A 21,284-nucleotide genomic window follows, 5' to 3' on the forward strand; every position below is an offset into this window, starting at 1 on the left:
CAGCCGCCCTCCCTCCCCCGCCTGCAGAGGCCAGTCATGGGGCAGCCCCCAGACTCCAGTGCCCCCTCCCCCCAAAGCCCAGCAGCAGGGCAGCCCCCAGACACACACACCCCCATGGAGCACAGCCACAGGGCATCCCCCTCACACCAGACCCCCTTCCCCACAGAGCCCATCCGAGGGGCAACCCACAGAGCCCAGCCCCCTGAAAAGCCCAGCAGTGGGGCAGCCCCCAGACACCAGCCCCACCTCCCCACAGAGCCCAGCCACAGGACAGCTCCTTGACACCAGCCCCTGCCGGGCCCAGCCATGGGGCACCTCATGACAGCAGCCCCCGCTCCCCGCAGAGCCCAGCCGTGGGACAGCCCCCTTACACCAGCCCCCCCTTTCCCCACAGAGCCCAGCTACAGGGCAGCTCCCTGACACCAGCCCCTGCATAGCCCAGCCATAGGGTAGCCCCTGGCCCAGACGCCACCACCCCCGGAGCCCAGACGCGGGGCAGCCCCCTGACACCAGCTCTCCTACCCACAGAGCCCAGCCACGGGGCAGCCCACTGACACCAGCTCCCCCTACTCACAGAGCCCAGCCACGGGGCAGCCCCCGACACCAGCTCCCCCTACTCACAGAGCCCAGCCACGGGGCAGCCCCCTGACACCAGCTCCCCCTACTCACAGAGCCCAGCCAGGGGGCAGCCCCCTGACACCAGCTCCCCTACCCACAGAGCCCAGCCACGGGGCAGCCCACTGACACCAGCTCCCCCTACTCACAGAGCCCAGCCACAGGGCAGTCCCTTGCCCAGATGCCAGCCCCCACTGCCCACAAAGCCCAACTGCGGGGCAGACAGGGCCCTGCACCCCCAACTTCCTGCGATTCACCGTGACTCTCAGCCAGCCAGTAAAACAGAAGGTTTATTAGACGACAGGAACACAGTCCAAAACAGAGCTTGTAGTTATAGAAAACAGGACCCCTCAGTCAGGTCCATCTTGGGGACTAGGGAGGCCAGACCCCGGTTCTGGGCCTTCCACTCTGAAACCCCCTCCAGCAATCTCACCCAGCCACACACCCTGGCTCCTCCTCCAGCCTTTGTCCAGTTTCCCGGGCAGAAGGTGTCACCTGGCCCCAACCCCCTCCCGGGCTCAGGTTATGTGCTCAGGTATCATCGCTCAAGAGAAGTCACACCCTGATATCCCACCACCATCCAGCACCAATGCAGACAGTACCAGTAAAACGCCCATGCAATATTCCCAGGTCAAAACTCCCCATTACCTACACTCCATCACACCCCCTCCCCACAGAGCTGAGCTGCGGGGCAGCCTCAGACACCAGTCCCCAATCCCCACAGAGCCCAGCCGGGGGGCAGCCTCTGGCCCAGACGCCAACACCCCCAGAGCATTTACTACCCCCCCCCCCCAACTTCTTCACTGTCCCGCCGGGAGAATGAGGATCAAAGAACATGCAACCTCCAGTCATGCCAGGCTGGGCGCCCCGCTCACTGTGAACTGGGCTCTGCAGCGCCCAGCGGCCCCTAGTGCAGCCAGAAATTCTGCAGGGGAAACAGGGAATTCTGCAAAATTCTGCATTCCGCAGTATTGCAGAATTCCCCCAGTAGTAACTTCAGAAGTGCAGCCAGTAGCCTGGGTTGGGTCAGCTGCTGCCTTCAGATGGCAGCAGTGGAGTTGATCGGCCTCAAGGCTCACCACTAACCCCAGTCAGTGAGTCTCCAAATCCAAGTTAATCTGAGTCTATGTGCAGGGAAGAGAGACAGCTGAAGGATTTATGCAAGAGCGTGTGGGGGCTTTCTGAGAGGACAGCAGTAAAGAAAGTAGAGTGGAGAGGATTTCAGTTGTAGTCACATGACAGGTAGGGCATGGGCTAGTCCCTGACTATGCTTCAGCCGGACTGCCAATTTTACTGGCATAGCTAGCCAGTGTGCAGGGTTTACAAAGTGGGACAAAATACTGTTTTTGTAAAGCTGATGGGGGCAATATGACAAGCCCTGACAGCCACACTTGCAGAACTAATGCTCTAATAAATTGGTTAGTCTCTAAGGTGCCACAAGTCCTCCTTTTCTTTTTACGGATACAGACTAACACAGCTGCTACTCTGAGAACTAAGTTTGTGTCCCAGTGGGTTTTTTTGACCTAACATTTTCCCCAAGCTACAACTTTTAAAGAAGTGAGAAACACGTGAGCGGAAAAGACTGGAGTTTGGCCAGGTGTACCGGAAAAGCCCCAGGAACTTTTGACCCAATAGCCAGAGTCAATACAGTGGTCCTTGAGTTCAGGGCACCTTGGACCAGTGACCAGAGTGAATACAGTAGCCCGAATTCAGGGCAGCGTGGCCTAGTGGCCAGTGTCAATACTGCCGCCCTTGAGTGCCGGGTAGCGTTGCCTAATGGCTAGAGTCAATATGGCAGTCCTCAGATATGAGGCAGGGTAGCATAGCAGCCCTCAGGTACAGGGCAGTGATGCCTAATGGCCAAGACCTGAGAGCCCACCTCCAGGGGGGCAACCCGGGTAGGGGGTCCTGGGCCCACCTGACTCTACTGGGCCCCAACAGTGGTGGAGTGGTCTGCCACTAGGTCAGCGGAGAATCCCACCAAAACACTCTGACCTCACACACGTGGGAGATAACACTTGCTCACCCTCTCTAGGTCACTTCCTATCACACTTTGTGAAGCTGCAGTCCATGGGGAATCAGGGTCTCTGGGCTCCTCAGCACAGGTAATTCCCTGGGGCTCCGTTGGCCACAGATCTCCAATCCAGATCTCGGCATCTCCGGCTCCCGCAAGCAAGGGCTGTGACAGCTCCTCAGCTGGAGCCTCCACCAAAGGTCCTTTCTCTCCGAAAGTCAGCCCAGACTGAGCTGGGCTGCTCCCTTTTATATTAGCATAGCACCTGGTGCATGCCCAGTAGAGCGTGGGGTATGCACACCCCATCACACAGACCTAATTCTCAATTGCTCAGTAACAGGTCTCTGTGACCGTGCCAATTAGCTCGAAGGTTCATTTTGCCCTGTATGTAGGTAGCTTTCATCAACAGGCCTTGACCAGCAGGGATAAGATCCTGGTGGCTACTTCAGTTCAGGACCTGCTCTTATTCCTCCATGCCAGTCTATGTAAGCCTTTTTTGTTTGTCACTGTCATGAATCTGTATGTGGTAGTGTGCTCCCCTGTAATGACAGCTACCAGCACAGTATCTGTGATTTAGCATTTTCCATAGTCTGGAAGCTACCAGATATACTCCACTTCAGATCTCATGAAAGGTTACTGGCAAAAACAATTGATGCCAGAATCCAGGAAGACAACTCCACCTAACTCACCGTGGTCTGTGACTGGAGAAAAGGGGTTTCCCAACAAATAATACCATAAGGAGTAAACAGCCCATTTTACTGCAAGTGCTTTCTTCTCTATGATGGACTATATCTTTTCTCGAGGGAAAAGCTTCTGGCTTATATAAAGTAATGGGTGTTCTTCTCCCTCAATCTCCTTCAAAAGGACTGCCCTTAGAACACGTCTGAAGCATCAGTTTGCAGGATAAATCCTTTTGAAAAGCCTGGATTAAAAAGGACCAGCTCCTGCAATGTCTTGAAAGCCTTATTATCAGACCACTCGAACCTTCCTTTCTTTATGAGGTCTGGGAGGGAGGCTGCAATTGTGGGAAATCCTGGCATAAAGTGCAAATAGTATCCGCCAGACCCACTAAGCACTGGATTTGTTTTTTTGTGTGGGCACTGGACAGCTGTCAACACTTGGATGTTACTAACTAATGGCTGCAGACAGCCCCCTCCCATGGTGTACCCCAAAGAGGTGACTTTGTGGTTCCCTATTTTACGTTTTTCTTGGGTAGTTTTTAGGCCACCATGTGCGAGGGCCTGAAGCACTGCTCTGAACTGCTTTATGTGGCTGTCCCACTCTGGACTATAAAGGATGATGTCATCCAGGTGAGTGGCTGCATACTGCCCATTCCAGCTGTAGTACTGAGTCCATTAGCCACTGGTGTGTCTCCTGTGTGATATACAAGTAGCTGAGGACGGTGGCCTTAATTCTGGGGTAATCCTGAGTAGTCACCAGGTTGATCTCCTAGTAGGCCACCTGGGAACATTTGGTCAGATGAGGGGGGCCAACAAGATGACCCACTACTCTGGGGCCACTATGTTACTACCACCACGCACTCTAATGTCATAAGGAATGCCTCAGGGTCATCACCAGGGCCCATTTTCATACACTTCACCAGGATCGATGCAGTCGATGTGGTTGGGTTTCAGGTCCCTGCTGTTGGATTCCCTGTTGCCCCCGCAGACTGGAAAAAGAACAGCATTTATTGCACTAGGCATTGCTGCAGATGCTGTTGCTGGGCCACTAGATCACTAATCAATTGTTGCTGCTATTGTGCCATCTGCTGTTGCTGCTGAGTGGCCAACTGTTGCAGCAACTGCTGCTGTTCCTGCTGGGCAAGCTGAGGGTTCTCCACAACCCATGTTAATAATCTGTCCATTATTTTTTAAGCAACATCATTTTCCCTTATCCCAAGGGCTATCAACATGCCCATATTCTCCACCAACTGTCACGAATCTGAACATGATAGAGGTTCCCCTTTAGGAAATACATGCGGTACGCACACATGTGAGAGTCTAATTACTCCCATCCCAGCGGGTGCCGCAGAGTGGGTCTCTCTAGACAGCCAGTGCTCAAACCTTCAGCCGAAGCCTCTTGGCTGTTTCAGCCCCTCTCTCAGGGTCTCAGGTGAAACAACAAACAATCTACAGTCAATAAACAAAGTTAAACCAAAGAATGAAAAAGAAACACCTGTAGACAGCTCCTTTCAGGGATACGGGCCCCTCTTCTTTCAAAGGGCCCTGGGAATTTCACAGCATACTCCAGAGTTCACTGGGGCTCTAGTTTACATCTCTCTTTTTTCCTCCTTTTTGTTAGGGGAATCTGCTCCCATGTTCTGTGAGAGCAGGGGCTCTGCAGGCTGCCAGCCCTCTCTTCAGGGTTGGAGAACTTTACAGCCTGTTCCCTTCCCAGGGTTGTCCTCATCTGAGCAGAGTTTCCTCCTTTTAACTCCTTTAGACCTGGCCTGATCCATAGATGCACAGGGGCAGGGCCACTCCAGCTCAAAACAGCTCCTTAACCTCGTCCATGCTAGCGCGGAGTGTGTATGCCCCATCACAGACACGTTTGATATGCCAGGCTGAGACACTGTGGAATTCCGTGAAGTAAGGACTCTACACTATTTACGACCATCATTAGTTCCAACAAACTGATATTGTGATGAGTTTCCCCAACAGGATCATTTTTCTTGATTTTGACTCTACTCCAAACAGAAGAGTCGGCCAGGAATTTTCCCTGAGCTGGTTCACTTTTTATTTCCACCATTGCTGGGAGAAACAGTATGAGACATATTGGTCCTGAAAGTTCCAATGTTTAAAAAGGCACATTTGCAGGGATCCCCAAAAGGTGTGAGACCTATATTATGGCATTCACACAAAATCCCCTCATGCTGGTCGGGGCAGACACAGCAGGGCCAATACAATTAGAGATTGGATCAATGGGTTGAGCATATTAAGGATCTTGATTAACTTCTCTTGAGAAAACAGGAGTCTTCTATGTCTTAGAGAACTATCAGATTAATAACATTTTTCAAAAAGGAACAAGGGAACTCTTTTGCAGGTCGATAATGAAATCACGACATAATCACTAAGGACTCATCCTGACTGTGTGGAATACTGCACAACAGTACCTTTATCTTTACCTTTGCTGGCTCAAACAGATCATTGGAATGACCACTAGATTTGATCACAGCAGAGACGACAGACAAAACAGTGCTGCTAATCTTGTAATCACGTGAAACACAGGCCAAATCAATTGTGCTGATCCTTTTACTTCAAAATGGAGGAAGTGTTGGTGTCATTGTCATAAGAGCACAGGGAAACAGGCTTCCTTCAGGTCAGCTGTGGTTCAGGGCAATTACTTTCTGGACCAGAACCAGTTTTTCCCATATCCAACTAGGCCTTCATCACCAATAGGGTTAGTGTGGATAGGTCAAGCATTAAGGAGAAACCTCAATGTCTTTTGGATACTATAGAAAACTGGAGTAAAACCTTTAGAATCTCTTTTTTGGACCTACCAGAATTAAAGCCCCTCCCCCCAGTGCAGAAGTACTGCATCCACTATTACCTTTATATCTTTTACATTATCTAGGAAGGCTTGGCTTATTCCCCGCCCAGATCGTGTGGGGAGCAGAAGTTTGAGAAGCTAGGAAAATCAAGGTAAGGGGCTCCTGAAATTTTAAGAACTCCTATAATTTCAAGAGCTCACATATTAGATGTTGTGCCAGAAATTTAAAAAAAAAAAAAAAATCTCAGCCTTCTCCTTAAATCCTTGAAGTTCCTGGGATAACAACAATTCTTTGTTTGGGAGTGTTCTCCCAAGAGCTACTCAGGGAGAGCTGTGCTGACTTGAACTAGGGAAGTAATTTTTGGTAAATTTTAGTGAAAGAACTGGTGATTAAGTCTAGGTCAAAAACTTATGCTGCTTTGGAGCAGTGGTTCCCAAACTTGTTCCATTGCTTGTGCAGAGAAAGCCCCTGGCAGGCTGGGCCGGTTTGTTTACCTGCTGCGTCTGCAGGTTCGGCCGATCGCAACTCCCAGTGGCCGCGGTTCCCTACTCCAGGCCAATGGGAGCTGCTGGAAGCGGCGCGGGCTGAGGGACGTACTGGGGAAGGGAAGGTCATGCCTGACTAATCTAATCGAGATTCACCAAGGGAAGGTCATGCCTGACTAATCTAATCGCCTTTTATGATGAGATTACTGGTTCTGTGGATGAAGGGAAAGCAGTGGATGTATTGTTTCTTGACTTTAGCAAAGCTTTTGACACGGTCTCCCACAGTATTCTTGTCAGCAAGTTAAGGAAGTATGGGCTGGATGAATGCACTACAAGGTGGGTAGAAAGCTGGCTAGATTGTCGGGCTCAACGGGTAGTGATCAATGGCTCCATGTCTAGTTGGCAGCCAGTGTCAAGTGGAGTGCCCCAGGGGTCGGTCCTGGGGCCGGTTTTGTTCAATATCTTCATAAATGATCTGGAGGATGGTGTAGATTGCACTCTCAGCAAATTTGCGGATGATACTAAACTGGGAGGAGTGGTAGATACGCTGGAGGGGAGGGATAGGATACAGAAAGACCTGGACAAATTGGAGGATTGGGCCAAAAGAAATCTGATGAGGTTCAATAAGGATAAGTGCAGGGTCCTGCACTTAGGACGGAAGAATCCAATGCACCGCTACAGACTAGGGGCCGAATGGCTAGGCAGCAGTTCTGCGGCAAAGGACCTAGGGGTGACAGTGGACGAGAAGCTGGATATGAGTCAACAGCGTGCCCTTGTTGCCAAGAAGGCCAATGGCATTTTGGGATGTATAAGTAGGGGCATAGCGAGCAGATCGAGGGACGTGATCGTTCCCCTCTATTCGACATTGGTGAGGCCTCATCTGGAGTACTGTGTCCAGTTTTGGGCCCCACACTACAAGAAGGATGTGGATAAATTGGAGAGAGTCCAGCGAAGGGCAACAAAAATGATTAGGGGTCTAGAACACATGACTTATGAGGAGAGGCTGAGGGAGCTGTGATTGTTTAGTCTGCAGAAGAGAAGAATGAGGGGGGATTTGATAGCTGCTTTCAACTACCTGAAAGGGGGTTCCAAAGAGGATGGCTCTAGACTGTTCTCAATGGTAGCAGATGACAGAACGAGGAGTAATGGTCTCAAGTTGCAGTGGGGGAGGTTTAGATTGGATATTAGGAAAAACTTTTTCACTAAGAGGGTGGTGAAACACTGGAATGCGTTACCTAGGGAGGTGGTAGAATCTCCTTCCTTAGAGGTTTTTAAGGTCAGGCTTGACAAAGCCCTGGCTGGGATGATTTAACTGGGAATTGGTCCTGCTTCGAGCAGGGGGTTGGACTAGATGACCTTCTGGGGTCCCTTCCAACCCTGATATTCTATGATTCTATGATTCTATGATCCCACTTGGTTAAGGAGGAGAGTTTCTCAATCTCTCTCAAGCAGATTAAGTCAGCAGTGAAAAGACCAGTATAATCCAACTCAGATGATTATACTGGAGAATTTTCAGAGAGGAATTCCTTGTGATGATATGGCATCTAGACTGATAAGAATGATCTTCTAAGAACAAAGCGGTACTGAGTTTTGACCTGATTTTGTGTTTGAGATTATGGTTCTTGAAGGAGAAAGATCTGTGATAGCCTCAGGTATGAGGAACACTGATTCAAGACTTGGCAAGGGGCAGCTTTTGGAAAGTAAATATAGCCGCCTAGCCAAAGAGCAATTTGAGAGCTGTAGTTTACAGCTCCAAGGGTATGGAGAGGCCATCTTCTGTATCCATGTGTTATATCTAGTTTGGGAGATCCCCAAGAAAGGATGTAGGCCTGTGCACAATCATTCAAGTCTTCTTTTGAGTTAAAGTTTAAACTATTGAGGTAAAAGATGATGGCTGATCTGAGAAATGGAAAGCCACAATACCGGGTAACCTTTTGGATGTACAGCCTGTAGCTTAGTTACATGGCCGAGCCAGAGAGGCTGATGAGTAAAGACCTTGAGGAGAAGACAAGAGAGCTGGGGAATGAGAACAGGACTGGAGCACAGCAACTAGACCTCACCCATATTAGCAGTTTGTTACGGCATTGGTGGACATTTTCTTCCCACAGCACTAACCTTGGCATGAGTCTTGAGTGGCAAACTAGTAGGTCTGTGAGTAAGCAATCTGCCGAGTTTGTACAAGTAGCACTGCTTCATGAAGACCTTTCAGCACCTACATTTGGAACAAGGAGATAGATCAGCCACTCAAGGTACCAGAATGGTAAAATGGCATCCCTCTGAAATACTACTGAGATGTACTTCAAAGAAAGGAGCTGCTGGAAGAAGCAAAGACTCCCCTGGCTGCCTCCTAATAAATTAGACCATAACTCCTCCAATAAATTACAAAAAGGGAGAGAGAATTCACAGCAAGACGGAAAGAAAGTGAAAAAAAGGCTCTCCTTAACCTCCTAGTCATAGGGCCCACCAGCAAATGCTATAGATAATGCTCTGGTAAGAAGACCAGTCCTCACTTGCAGCTGCTCAGATTCTTGTCAGAGTGCTGTTCCTGAACATTGCTGGGAAGGTCACTTTTATATATAGGTCTCTAGCTAGTTGGCTTCTGATAATGTCGCTTTTCAAACTTGAATAACACAGGTAATGCATCCGATGAAGTGAGCTGTAGCTCACAAAAGCTTATGCTCAAATAAATTTGTTAGTCTCTTAGGTGCCACAAGTCCTCCTTTTCTTTTTGCGAATACAGACTAACACGACTGCTACTCTGAAACAGGTTTTTAGAAGACCTAATCACTGGATGGGTGTAGCACATGGCATGTACCAGCCTGCCAAGGCTCAGTTTTAACTAAAATTCAGTTTGTTTTTTAGTTGAAAGTAGCAAAGAGGATCACTGAGCTTTAAAAAAAATATTGTTTCTGTCAACTAAAAAAAGACATTTAAGGTGACTTAGGCCTGGTCTACACTAAAAAGTTTTACTGGTAAAACATGCTTTTATTTGGCACATCCTTGTGAGCATCCACACTCAATTTTGAGTCCTACCGGTAAAACCATGACTTTCTGATCAAAGTAAGCCACCTCCCCAAATGACAGAAGCCACCTACCTACCAGCGCTGTTCCACCAATAAAATGCCTGTGTCGACACCGCACTCGTAAAAACAGACTTCCAGCCCTGCCCCACAGTGCCCCTGCCCCACAACAGTGACTGTTCTGGACACAGTTCTGTTCTTTGCTGCTCACTGACTGGAAGCCTTTGAAAATCCCAGTTTTTTAAAATCTTTCTCTTCCTGATAGCCCACCTGGCTCCAACTGAAGATGCAGGAAAGCCGTGTGCTGCTGCCTAATCCAGGAAAGAAATCTTGGTTTCTGTCTGCCTGTGGGGAGAAGAGGCAGTACAAGCCCAGCTGAGGAATACCCTAAGAAATAATCTGGACATTGCAGAGATGATGTCGCAGTTGGGATACAAGAGGGAAAAGCAGTGTGACAGACTGAAAATTTCCTGCAATATCCTGAATGAACTTTATTGAATTAAATTAATCCTTACTGAATTTGTTTTAAACATCTTGGAAGTTCACTGTATTCAAATACAGTTCTGTATGCATTATTGTATGTACTTCCATGTGACAAGTAAATAGGAGAACAACAGGGGCATTTCATTTCAGAAAGGGGAACTACACAAAAATGAGGAAGCTAGTTAAACAGAAATTAAAAGGTACAGTCCCAAAAGTGAAATGTATGCAAGCTGCATGGAAACTTTTTAAAAACACCATAACAGAAGCTCAAATTAAATGTATACCCCTTAAAAACATAGTAAGAGGACTAAAAAAGTGCCACCATGGTTAAACCACAAAGTAAAGGAAGCAGTTAGAGGTAAAAGGGCTTCTTTCCTACTGAGGAAAATAGAAAGGAGTATAAACTCTGGCAAGTCAAGTGTAAAGAACAATTAGGTAGGCCACATACAGCAACTAGCCAAAGACTCAAAAAATAACAACAATTTTTTTTTTTTAAGCACATCAGAAGCAGGAAGCTTGCTAAACAATCTGTGGGGCCACTGGATGATTGAGGTGCTAAAGGAGCACTCAAGGAAGATAAAGCCACTATGGAGAAATTAAATGAATTATTTGCATCAGTATTCACTGCAGAAGATGCGAGGGAGATTCCTACACCTGAGCCACTCTTTTTAGGTGACAAATCTGAGGAACTGTCCCAGATTGAGTTGTCATTAGGAGGCGGTGTTGGAACAAATTGATAAACAAAACAGTAATAAATCACCAGGACCAGAAGGTATTCATCCAAGAGTTATGAAGGAACTCAAATATGAAATTGTACAACTACTCACTGTGGTATGTAATCTATCATTTAAATCAGCTTCTGTACCAGATGACTGGAGGATAGAATGTGACACCAATTTTTAAAATAACTCTAAAGGCAATCCTGGGAATTACAGGTTGGTAAACCTAATTTCAGTATCAGGCAAATTGGTTGCAACTATAGTAAAGAACAGAATTATCAGAGACACAGATGAACACAATTTGTCAGAGAAGAGTCAACATAGCTATTGTAAAGGGAAATTATGCCTGAGGGTGTCTTTGAGGGCGTCAGTAAACATGTGGACAAGGGTGCTCCAGTGGATATAGCGTACTTGGACTTTCAGAAAGCCTTTGACAAGGTCCCTCACCAAAGGCTCTTAAGCAAAATAAGCAGTCATGGGATAAGAGGGAAGGTCCTCTCCTGGATCAGTAACTGGTTAAAAGATAGAAAACAAAGGGTAGGAATAAATAGCCTGTTTCCAGAATGGAGAGAGGTAAACAGTGGTGTCCCCCAGGGGTCTGTACTGGTACCAGTGCTGTTCAACATATTCATAAACAAACAAGATAAATTAATGGAGGACAGGTCCTTCAATGGCTATTAGCCAGGATGGACAGGGATGGTGTCCCTAGTCTCTGTTTGCCAGAAGCTGGGAATGGGCAACAGGGGATGGATCACTTTGTGATTACCAGTTCTGTTCATTCCCTCTGGGGCACCTGGCTTTGGCCACTGTCGGAAGACAGGATACTGAGCTAGATGGACCTTTGGTCTGACCCAGTATGGCCATTCTTATATTCTTATAAACAGTGAGGAAGCAAAGGTTGCAGATGACACAAAATTACTCACGATAGTTAAATCCAAAGCAGAATGCGAAGAGTTACAACGGAATCTCACAAAATTGGATGACTGGGCAACACAATGGCAGATATAATTTAATGCTGATAAATGCAAAACAATGCAAATTGAAAAACATAATCCCAAATAGACATACAAAATGATAGAGTCTAAATTAGCTATTACTACTCAAGAAAGAGATCTTGGAATCACTGTGAATAGTTCTCTGAAAACATCTGCTCAATGAGCAGCAGCAGCCAAAAAAGCTAACAGAATGTAAGAAACCATTAGGAAAGGGATAGATAATAACAGGGTGGATAAAAATCAATGATCTTAAAAAAAAATTAAAAATCAGATTTTTTTAAATTTAAATTGGATTTTTTTGATAAAATGCTTGTAGAGGAAAGAACCTATCTAAAAGATAGTTTTAATTAAGATACATTATAGCTCAAAGATCTCATCATGGAATAGGGATGATAAATTCTAATTCTATAGTATGAGACAATATATTCATGTAATGTTTGAGAAAAGTTTTGTAGATGAATTCCAATAGTTCATGGATTAAGGATCGAATCTTATGGGGTTCCAGGGGCTTCTGTATAGATTATTTAGGTTAATCTTTCTATCCACCCAATGGGACTCAGTGCTAAGTTTAGAACAGGGGTGGGCAAACCTTTTGGCCAGAGGGCCACATCTGAGTGGGGAAATTGCATGCAGGGCTATGAATGTAGGGCTGGAGCAGGGGGCTGGGGTGCGGGAGGGAGTGCAGAGGGTGGGAGGGGGTGTGGTGTGCAGGAAGGGGCTCAGGGCAGGGGGTTGAGGTGCAGGAAGGGTGCGGAGTGCGGGAGGGGGCTCAGGGCAGAGGCGCGGGGAGGAGTACCGGTTTGGCCAATGTACATGGCAGAGGGGCATTGGTGGCATATATAACATTAGTAGACATGCAGGTGAATGAGCCTCTGATGGTGTGGCTTGTGTGGTTGGTTCTCTGGTAGTGTCACTAGAGTACATATGGGGACAGAGTAGGCAACAAGGTTTGCTACAGGGATTGGTTCCTGGGTTAGTGTTTCTGTGGTGTGGTGTGTACTTGCTGGTGAGTATTTGCTTCAGGTTGGGGGGCTGTCTGTCTACTAATGTGATATATGCCATCATGTGCCAGCAATGCCCCACTGCCATGTACATTGGCCAAACTGGACAGTCCCTACCTCAAAGAATAAATGGACACAAATCGGACATCAGGAATGGTAACATACAAAAGCCAGTGGGAGAAAAACTTCAATCTTCCTGGACATTCTATAACAGATTTGAAAGTAGCTATCCTTGAACAAAAAAACTTCAGAAACAGACTTCAAAGAGAAACGGCAGAACTAAAATTCATTTGCAAATTTAACACCATTAATTTGGGCTTGAATAGGGACTGGGAGTGGTTGGCTCATTACAGAAGCAGCTTTGCCTCTCCTGGAATTGACACCTCCTCATCTACATCCACCCTGATCAAATTGGCCCTGTCAACACTGGTTCTCCACTTGTGAGGTAACTCCCTTCTCTTCATGTGTCAGTATATTTACGTCTTGCATCTGTAACTTTCACTCCATGCATGTGAAGAAGTGAGGGTTTTACCCTCAAAAACTTATGCTCAAATAAATCTGTTAGTCTTTAAGGTGCCACCGGACTCCTTGTTGTTTTTGTGGATACAGACTAATACGGCTACCCCCTGATACTTGACAATATGCTGTAAGTTTCTGTATTAAAAATGGATTGCTGCATTGTAGGTGGTGTCAGGAGGTGGATGGAAAAGAAGTTTACGTAAGGATAATGCAGTAGTCAAACTGGCCATCACCTCCTTGTGCAGTCTCCTTGCCTCTAGACTCTCCAAACCATCAAAATGCTACTGTTAAAAAAGAGAGAGGAAAAAAAAGGTACCTTGCCTGATGCCCTGACCAGATCTCGTATATCTAGCTCTGGCTTCCCCATGCCTTTACATCTTTTAAATTTGAGCTCCTGACCTGACCTTTATCTTCAAAGCCCCTCACAATTCAGCACTTCCCACTCAACTGATTTTACCCCTCAAAGCACACAATGAGCCACCTTCCCAGTGTCATCTCCTGGCCTTTTTCCTTGCTGCTGTTCACACCCAGATCACCATGCCTCATCTTCTTTCTCAAGACTCTCCTGCTTAAAACAAACCCCTTCAGTGAGGTCTATAAAACCTTACTCTTGCTCTTATAGTAGAAGTATCCAAGTTACAAACCCCACGACGAACATGTATGTCTTACTAGCAAAAGTAGATCTTGCTGTAATATTTGTCCTCTTTTTTTCCCCCATCTCCTTATTTATCACCATAATGCATCATCACATTATGTAGTAACCTGGATCGTGATACTACAAGCTGATCTCTAGTGATAGATCTTTATGCTCATTTAGAGCCCCACTGACCTCATCCATCCACATGGACACATGAGTCTGCATGGATTAGCTAGTGGGATCAGGGCTTCAGACTGTTAGTTCCTTGGGCGGGAACATTGTCATTTGTCCAGACGTGCACTAACCACAGTGGTGCTAAATAAAAATTAGCAGTCTCTGCCACTAACCCTAGAGTTTATGGGCTTAGGAGAAGAGAGTTCCCTTAAGCAGTCTCTCCCCACCATAAAGATCTGTTATAGCAAAGCTTGACACTATCTCAAACCATCTCATGTATCTCTGACTTCCTAATATTGTAACCTTACACCCTGATTTGGGATATTAAAGAGGCAGTCATCTTAAGTATCATTTTTACAAGTTTGCAAAGATTAAAACTGAAAATGTTAAAAATCTAATTAGCTTTACACCTTTAATGTCATTTACTTTTTCCATTTCTCTCAGGTGGGAGACTGAAAGTAGTTTTTAGTCAATTTCACATTCAAATTCTCCTGCACTAGCCTAGCACTGCAAAGCATGGGGAAAAAAATCTATTGGTATCAGGTTGAATTTTTCCAAATATTAATTCAGGGGCAATTTTGACTTGCCAATATCTATGTACTGTATACATTTCTAGCACACCTCAATACCCAAGGAGAACAACATTTTGGGACCACTTTATTTTAATGATTAGATTTGTCTACCAAATGAAAACCTTCCAATCTGCTTTACCCAGCCTTCTTGTCTGTCTTTGGATCCTGACCCAGATCAAGCTCATCATAAATCCAGGACAGTCATCAGCTGTTTGTGGGGCCCGCTATTTACACCAACAAGCTCAGTCTGTGGCACATGAAAGCTAATAAACAATATGTTAGCTTATCATGGAGATCCTTCCACAAATCCTATTAACACACATTCTGCAAAATACGGATACTTTTTTATATACAGCCCAATTCAAAGTTATCCTATAATTAGACACTTAAAGGTTTAAAATGCTTACAGATGGTAAATGAATGAGGACTGAGAATTATGGTCAGCCAATATCTAGGACTTGCTACAGTAAAGTACCACAAAGTGCAAAACAGACAATTCTAGGCTGATGGGCCAGTGACCACTTCGAAGTCCAATTTCACATAAAGTTTAAACCATCTAAGCCACAAATGAGTGCTCACTCCTAAGATTTTAAGTGATAAGAAGCATTAAAGTTTAATTAAAAATTTGTAAAAATATACTAAGCAATCAGACTCACATCACAAGTAGCACAACGGGTATTCACAATTACATGATTTTAAGGAAAGGAAAGGCCACAGCTATATGATGTCAGCAGAACAGCAAACTTTTCTCCCCTAGCCAAAATTAAGATTCCTGTGCAGCTACAGAAAGAAGTCACCACCCTAAACCTGGAAATCCTGGGCGGCCCATCATTTCAGGCGTTGGCACCCTGACATCAGGATTCTCTGGCTATGTAGACTCCCTCCTCAGGCCCTACGCTACCAGCACTCCCAGCTATCTTCGAGACACCACTGACTTCCTGAGGAAACTACAATCCATCAGTGATCTTCCTGATCACACCATCCTGGCCACTATGGATGTAGAAGCCCTCTACACCAACATTCCACACAAAGATGGACTACAAGCCATCAAGAACACTATCCCCGATAATCAGCAGGTTATCTCAAGTGCTTATATACGAATGCACAAAGCCTTGGAAACAAGCAGGGAGAACTGGAGGTCCCGGTGATGTCAAGGAATTATGACGTGATTGGAATAACAGAGACTTGGTGGGATAACTCACATGACTGGAGTACGGTCATGGATGGTTATAAACTGTTCAGGAAGGACAGGTAGGGCAGAAAAGGTGGGGGAGTAGCACTGTATGTAAGGGAGCAGTATGACTGCTCAGAGCTCTGGTACGAAACTGCAGAAAAACCTGAGTGTCTCTGGATTAAGTTTAGAAGTGTGAGCAACAAGAGTGATGTAGTGGTGGGAGTCTGCTATAGACCACTGGACCAGGGGGATGAGTGGATGAGGCTTTCTTCCGGCAACTCGCAGAAGCTACTAAATCGCACGCCCTGGTTCTCATGGGTGACTTTAATTTTCCTGATATCTGCTGGGAGAGCAATACAGCGGTACATAGACAATCAAGGAAGTTTTTGGAAAACGTAGGGGACAATTTCCTGGTGCAAGTGCTAGAGGAGCCAACTAGGGGGGGAACTTTTCTTGACCTGCTGCTCACAAACCGGGAGAATTAGTGGGGGAAGCAAACGTGGATGGGAATTTGGGAGGCAGTGACCATGAGTTGGCTGAGTTCAGGATCCTGACACAGGGAAGAAAGGTAAGCAGCAGGACACGGACCATGGACTTCAGGAAAGCAGACTTCGACTCCCTCAGGGAACAGATGGGTAGGATCCCCTGGGGGACTAACATGAAGGGGAAAGGAGTCCGGGAGAGCTGGCTGTATTTCAAGGAATCCCTGTTGAGGTTACAGGGACAAACCATCCCGATGTGTCGAAAGAATAGTAAATATGGCAGGCGACCAGCTTGCCTTAACGGTGAAATCCTAGTGGATCTTAAACATAAAAGAGAAGCTTACAAGAAGTGGAAGGTTGGACATATGACCAGGGAAGAGTATAAAAATATTGCTCGGGCATGTAGGAATGAAATCAGGAGGGCCAAATCGCACCTGGAGCTGCAGCTAGCAAGAGATGTCAAGAGTAACAAGAAGGGTTTCTGCAGGTATGTTGGCAACAAGAAGAAAGTCAAGGAAAGTGTGGGCCCCTTACTGAATGAGGGAGGCAACCTCGTGACAGAGGATGTGGAAAAAGCTAATGTACTCAATGCTTTTTTTGCTTCTGTCTTCACTAACAAGGTCAGCTCCCAGACTGCTGCGCTGGGCATCACAGCATGGGGAGTAGATGGCCAGCCCTCTGTGGAGAAAGAGGTGGTTAGGGACTATTTAGAAAAGCTGGACGTACACAAGTCCATGGGGCCGGACGAGTTGCATCCGAGAGTGCTAAAGGAATTGGCGGTTGTGATTGCAGAGCCATTGGCCATTATCTTTGAAAACTCGTGGCGAATGGGGGAAGTCCCAGATGACTGGAAAAAGGCTAATGTAGTACCAATCTTTAAAAAAGGGAAGAAGGAGGATCCTGGGAACTACAGGCCAGTCAGCCTCACTTCAGTCCCCGGAAAAATCATGGAGCAGGTCCTCAAAGAATCAATCCTGAAGCACTTGCATGAGAGGAAAGTGATCAGGAACAGTCAGCATGGATTCACCAAAGGAATGTCATGCCTGACTAATCTAATCGCCTTCTATGATGAGATTACTGGTTCTGTGGATGAAGGGAAAGCAGTGGATGTATTGTTTCTTGACTTTAGCAAAGCTTTTGACACGGTCTCCCACAGTATTCTTGTCAGCAAGTTAAAGAAGTATGGGCTGGATGAATGCACTATAAGGTGGGGAGAAAGTTGGCTAGATTGTCGGGCTCAACGGGTAGTGATCAATGGCTCCATGTCTAGTTGGCAGCCGGTGTCAAGTGGAGTGCCCCAGGGGTCGGTCCTGGGGCCGGTTTTGTTCAATATCTTCATAAATGATCTGGAGGATGGTGTGGATTGCACTCTCCACAAATTTGCGGATGATACTAAACTAGGAGGAGTGGTAGATACGCTGGAGGGCAGGGATAGGATAAAGAGGGACCTAGACAAATTGGAGGATTGGGCCAAAAGAAATCTGATGAGGTTCAATAAGGATAAGTGCAGAGTCCTGCACTTAGGATGGAAGAACCCAATGCACAGCTACAGACTAGGGACCGAATGGCTAGGCAGCAGTTCTGCGGAAAAGGATCTAGGGGTGACAGTGGACGAGAAGCTGGATATGAGTCAACAGCGTGCTCTTGTTGACAAGAAGGCCAATGGCATTTTGGGATGTATAAGTAGTGGCATAGCTAGCAGATCAAGGGACGTGATCGTCCCCCTCTATTCGACATTGGTGAGGCCTCATCTGGAGTACTGTGTCCAGTTTTGGGCCCCACATTACAAGAAGGATGTGGATAAATTAGAGAGAGTCCAGCGAAGGGCAACAAAAATGATTAGGGGTCTGGAACACATGACTTATGAGGAGAGGCTGAGGGAACTGGGATTGTTTAGTCTGCAGAAGAGAAGAATGAGGGGGGATTTGATAGCTGCTTTCAACTACCTGAGAGGTGGTTCCAGAGAGGATGGTTCTAGACTATTCTCAGTGGTAGAAGAGGACAGGACAAGGAGTAATGGTCTCAAGTTGCAGTGGGGGAGGTTTAGGTTGGATATTAGGAAAAACTTTTTCACTAGGAGGGTAGTGAAACACTGGAATGTGTTACCTAGGGAGGTGGTAGAATCTCCTTCCTTAGAAGTTTTTAAGGTCAGGCTTGACAAAGCCCTGGCTGGGATGATTTAATTGGGGATTGGTCCTGCTTTGAGCAAGGGGGTTGGACTAAATGACCTCCTGAGGTCCCTTCCAACTCTGATATTCTATGATTCTATGAATGTCACGGCTAACCTGGTGGCTGAACTTTGTCCTTACCCATAACTATTTTACATTTGGGGACAATGTATAGCTTCAAATCAGTGGCACTGCTATGGGTACCCGCATGGCCCCACAGTATGCCAACATTTTTATGGCTGACTTAGAACAATGCTTCCTCAGCTCTCGTCCCCTAACGCCCCTACTCTACTTGCGCTATATTGATGACATCTTCATCATCTGGACCCATAGAAAAGAAGCCCTTGAGGAATTCCACCATGATTTCAGCAATTTCCATCCCACCATCAACCTCAGCCTGGTCCAGTCCACACAAGAGATCCACTTCCTGGACATTACAGTGCTAATAAACGATGGTCACATAAACACCACCCTATACCGGAAACCTACTGACCGCTATTCCTACCGACATGCCTCCAGCTTTCACCCTGACCACACCACACGATCCATCGTCTACAGCCAAGCTCTGCGATACAACCGCATTTGCTCCAACCCCTCAGACAGAGACAAACACCTACAAGATCTCTATCAAGCATTCTTACAACTACAATACCCACCTGTGGAAGTGAAGAAACAGACTGATAGAGCCAGAAGAGTTTCCAGAAGCCACTTACTACAGGACAGGCCCAACAAAGAAAATAACAGAACGCCACTAGCCGTCACCTTAGCCCCCAACTAAAACCCCTCCAACGCATTATTAAGGATCTACAACTTATCCTGAAGGATGACACAACACTCTCACAAATCTTGGGAGACAGGCCAGTCCTTGCCTACAGACAGCCCCCCGACCTGAAGCAAATGCTTCCCAGCAAGCACACACCAGAACCACTAACCCAGGAACCTATCCTTGCAACAAAGCCCGTTGCCAACTGTGCCCACATATCTATTCAGGGGACACCATCAAAGGGCCTAATAACATCAGCCACACTATCAGAGGCTCGTTCACCTGCACATCCACCAATGTGATATATGCCATCATGTGCCAGCAATGCCCCTCTGCCATGTACATTGGTCAAATGGACAGTCTCTACGTAAAAGAATAAATGGACACAAATCAGATGTCAAGAATTATAACATTCATAAACCAGTCGAAGAACACTTCAATCTCTCTGGTCACGCGATTACAGACATGAAAGTTGCGATATTACAACAGAAAAACCTCAAATCCAGACTCCAGCGAGAGACTGTTGAATTGGAATTCATTTGCAAACTGGATACAATTAACTTAGGCTTGAATAGAGACTGGGAGTTTCTAACTCATTATGAATGGCAACCTATTTCCCCTTGTTTTTTCCTACCCCCCCTGCCCCAGACGTTCTTGTTAAACCCTGGATTTGTGCTGGAAATGGCCCACCTTGATTATCATACACATTGTAAGGAGAGTGATCACTTTAAATAAGCTATTACCAACAGGAGAGTGGGTTTGTGGGGGGAGAGAAAACCTTTTGTAGTGGTAAACACCCATTTTTTCATGGTTTGTGTGTATAAAAAGATGTTCAGTACTTTCCACAGGATGCATCCGATGAAGTGAGCTTTAGCTCACGAAAGCTTATGCTCAAATAAATTGGTTCGTCTCTAAGGTGCCACAAGTACTCCTGTTCTTTTTGCGAATACAGACTAACACGGCTGTTACTCTGAAACCTGTCATAATGGGAGGTGGTGGAATCTCCTTCCTTAGAAGTTTTTAAGGTCAGGCTTGACAAAGCCCTGGCTGGGATGATTTAATTGGGTATGGGTCCTGCTTTTGAGCAGGGGGTTGGACTAGATGACCTTCTGGGGTCCCTTCCAACCCTGATATTCTATGATTCTATGATTCATAAGAGAAGAGTGAATTAAAACCCCTCTAATTTTACAACATTCTTTTTGAGGAGGCCTGGCCAGCACAGCACAGCGAAGGTGCAGCTCTCATTTGTATCATAGCATTGCATTTTGTCTTGTAGACTCCGTCCCATTCTTATGTGCCCGAACATCTCGCTGTTCCTTTCTACCCTAGCTGCACACAGAGAAGAGGGGCTCGCTGAACGCCCACAAGGACGCGCTTTCTTGCTCGGAACCACCGGGAACGGGCTCTGCGCGGAGCCCCGACCACGCATCGCCACGCGGCCCACGCTCGGCACCTTCCACGCGGCAGGAGCCGCGCTCGCCGCTCGTGCGCAAGCGAGGTCGCGGTTTACAGAGGCGACCGGGGCTGGGCGGAAGGACTCAGCAGGGAGACGGCTCGGCCGCCCGGCGCGGGCGCCACGGAACCTTCGCGCTCATTTGCCCGGCGCGCTCGGGGGCTGCCCCCTCCCCAGCCAGCCCTGAGGCAGCCCAGGGGCCGCAAGCCCGCAGCCGCCACGCCCGCCCGCCCCGGCGCGGCCCCAGGAGCCCCACCCCCGGGCCCCGCAGCCGAGGCCGGGCGGGGCACCGTGACGGGGCCGGGCACGCGTGGGCCTCTCCCGGCGGGGCGCTGGGTCTCGCGGGAAGGCGCTTGCAGGGGCCAGCGGAGCAGCCTCTCACCGTGGGGCGGCAGCTCGGGAGCCGGCAGCGGCAGCGCGTCCCGCGGGGGGCATGGCAGCGGCAGCGGGTCGAGACAAGCCGCCCTCAGCTCGGAGCCCAGTCAGGGCGGCGTGACCCGGAAGCAGAACCCCGATCGGC

The 21,284-nt window shown here is 47.3% G+C and overlaps 1 protein-coding gene across 1 annotated transcript in view; it reads right to left on the bottom strand.

Moving 5' to 3' along the window:
* The window catches only part of EYA3 (EYA transcriptional coactivator and phosphatase 3), a 138,912-nt gene extending 117,632 nt beyond the window's left edge, over positions 1-21,280 (bottom strand). The window contains 2 exon segments of the mRNA XM_048825899.2: positions 8,720-8,816; positions 21,147-21,280. Coding sequence (XP_048681856.1) covers positions 8,720-8,800 — 81 coding nt within the window. The 5' untranslated portion in view covers positions 8,801-8,816; positions 21,147-21,280.
* Positions 21,281-21,284: the final 4 nt, after the last annotated feature.

The sequence above is a fragment of the Caretta caretta genome, chromosome 19, assembly GCF_965140235.1.
Source record: "Caretta caretta isolate rCarCar2 chromosome 19, rCarCar1.hap1, whole genome shotgun sequence".
Taxonomy (NCBI): domain Eukaryota; kingdom Metazoa; phylum Chordata; order Testudines; family Cheloniidae; genus Caretta; species Caretta caretta.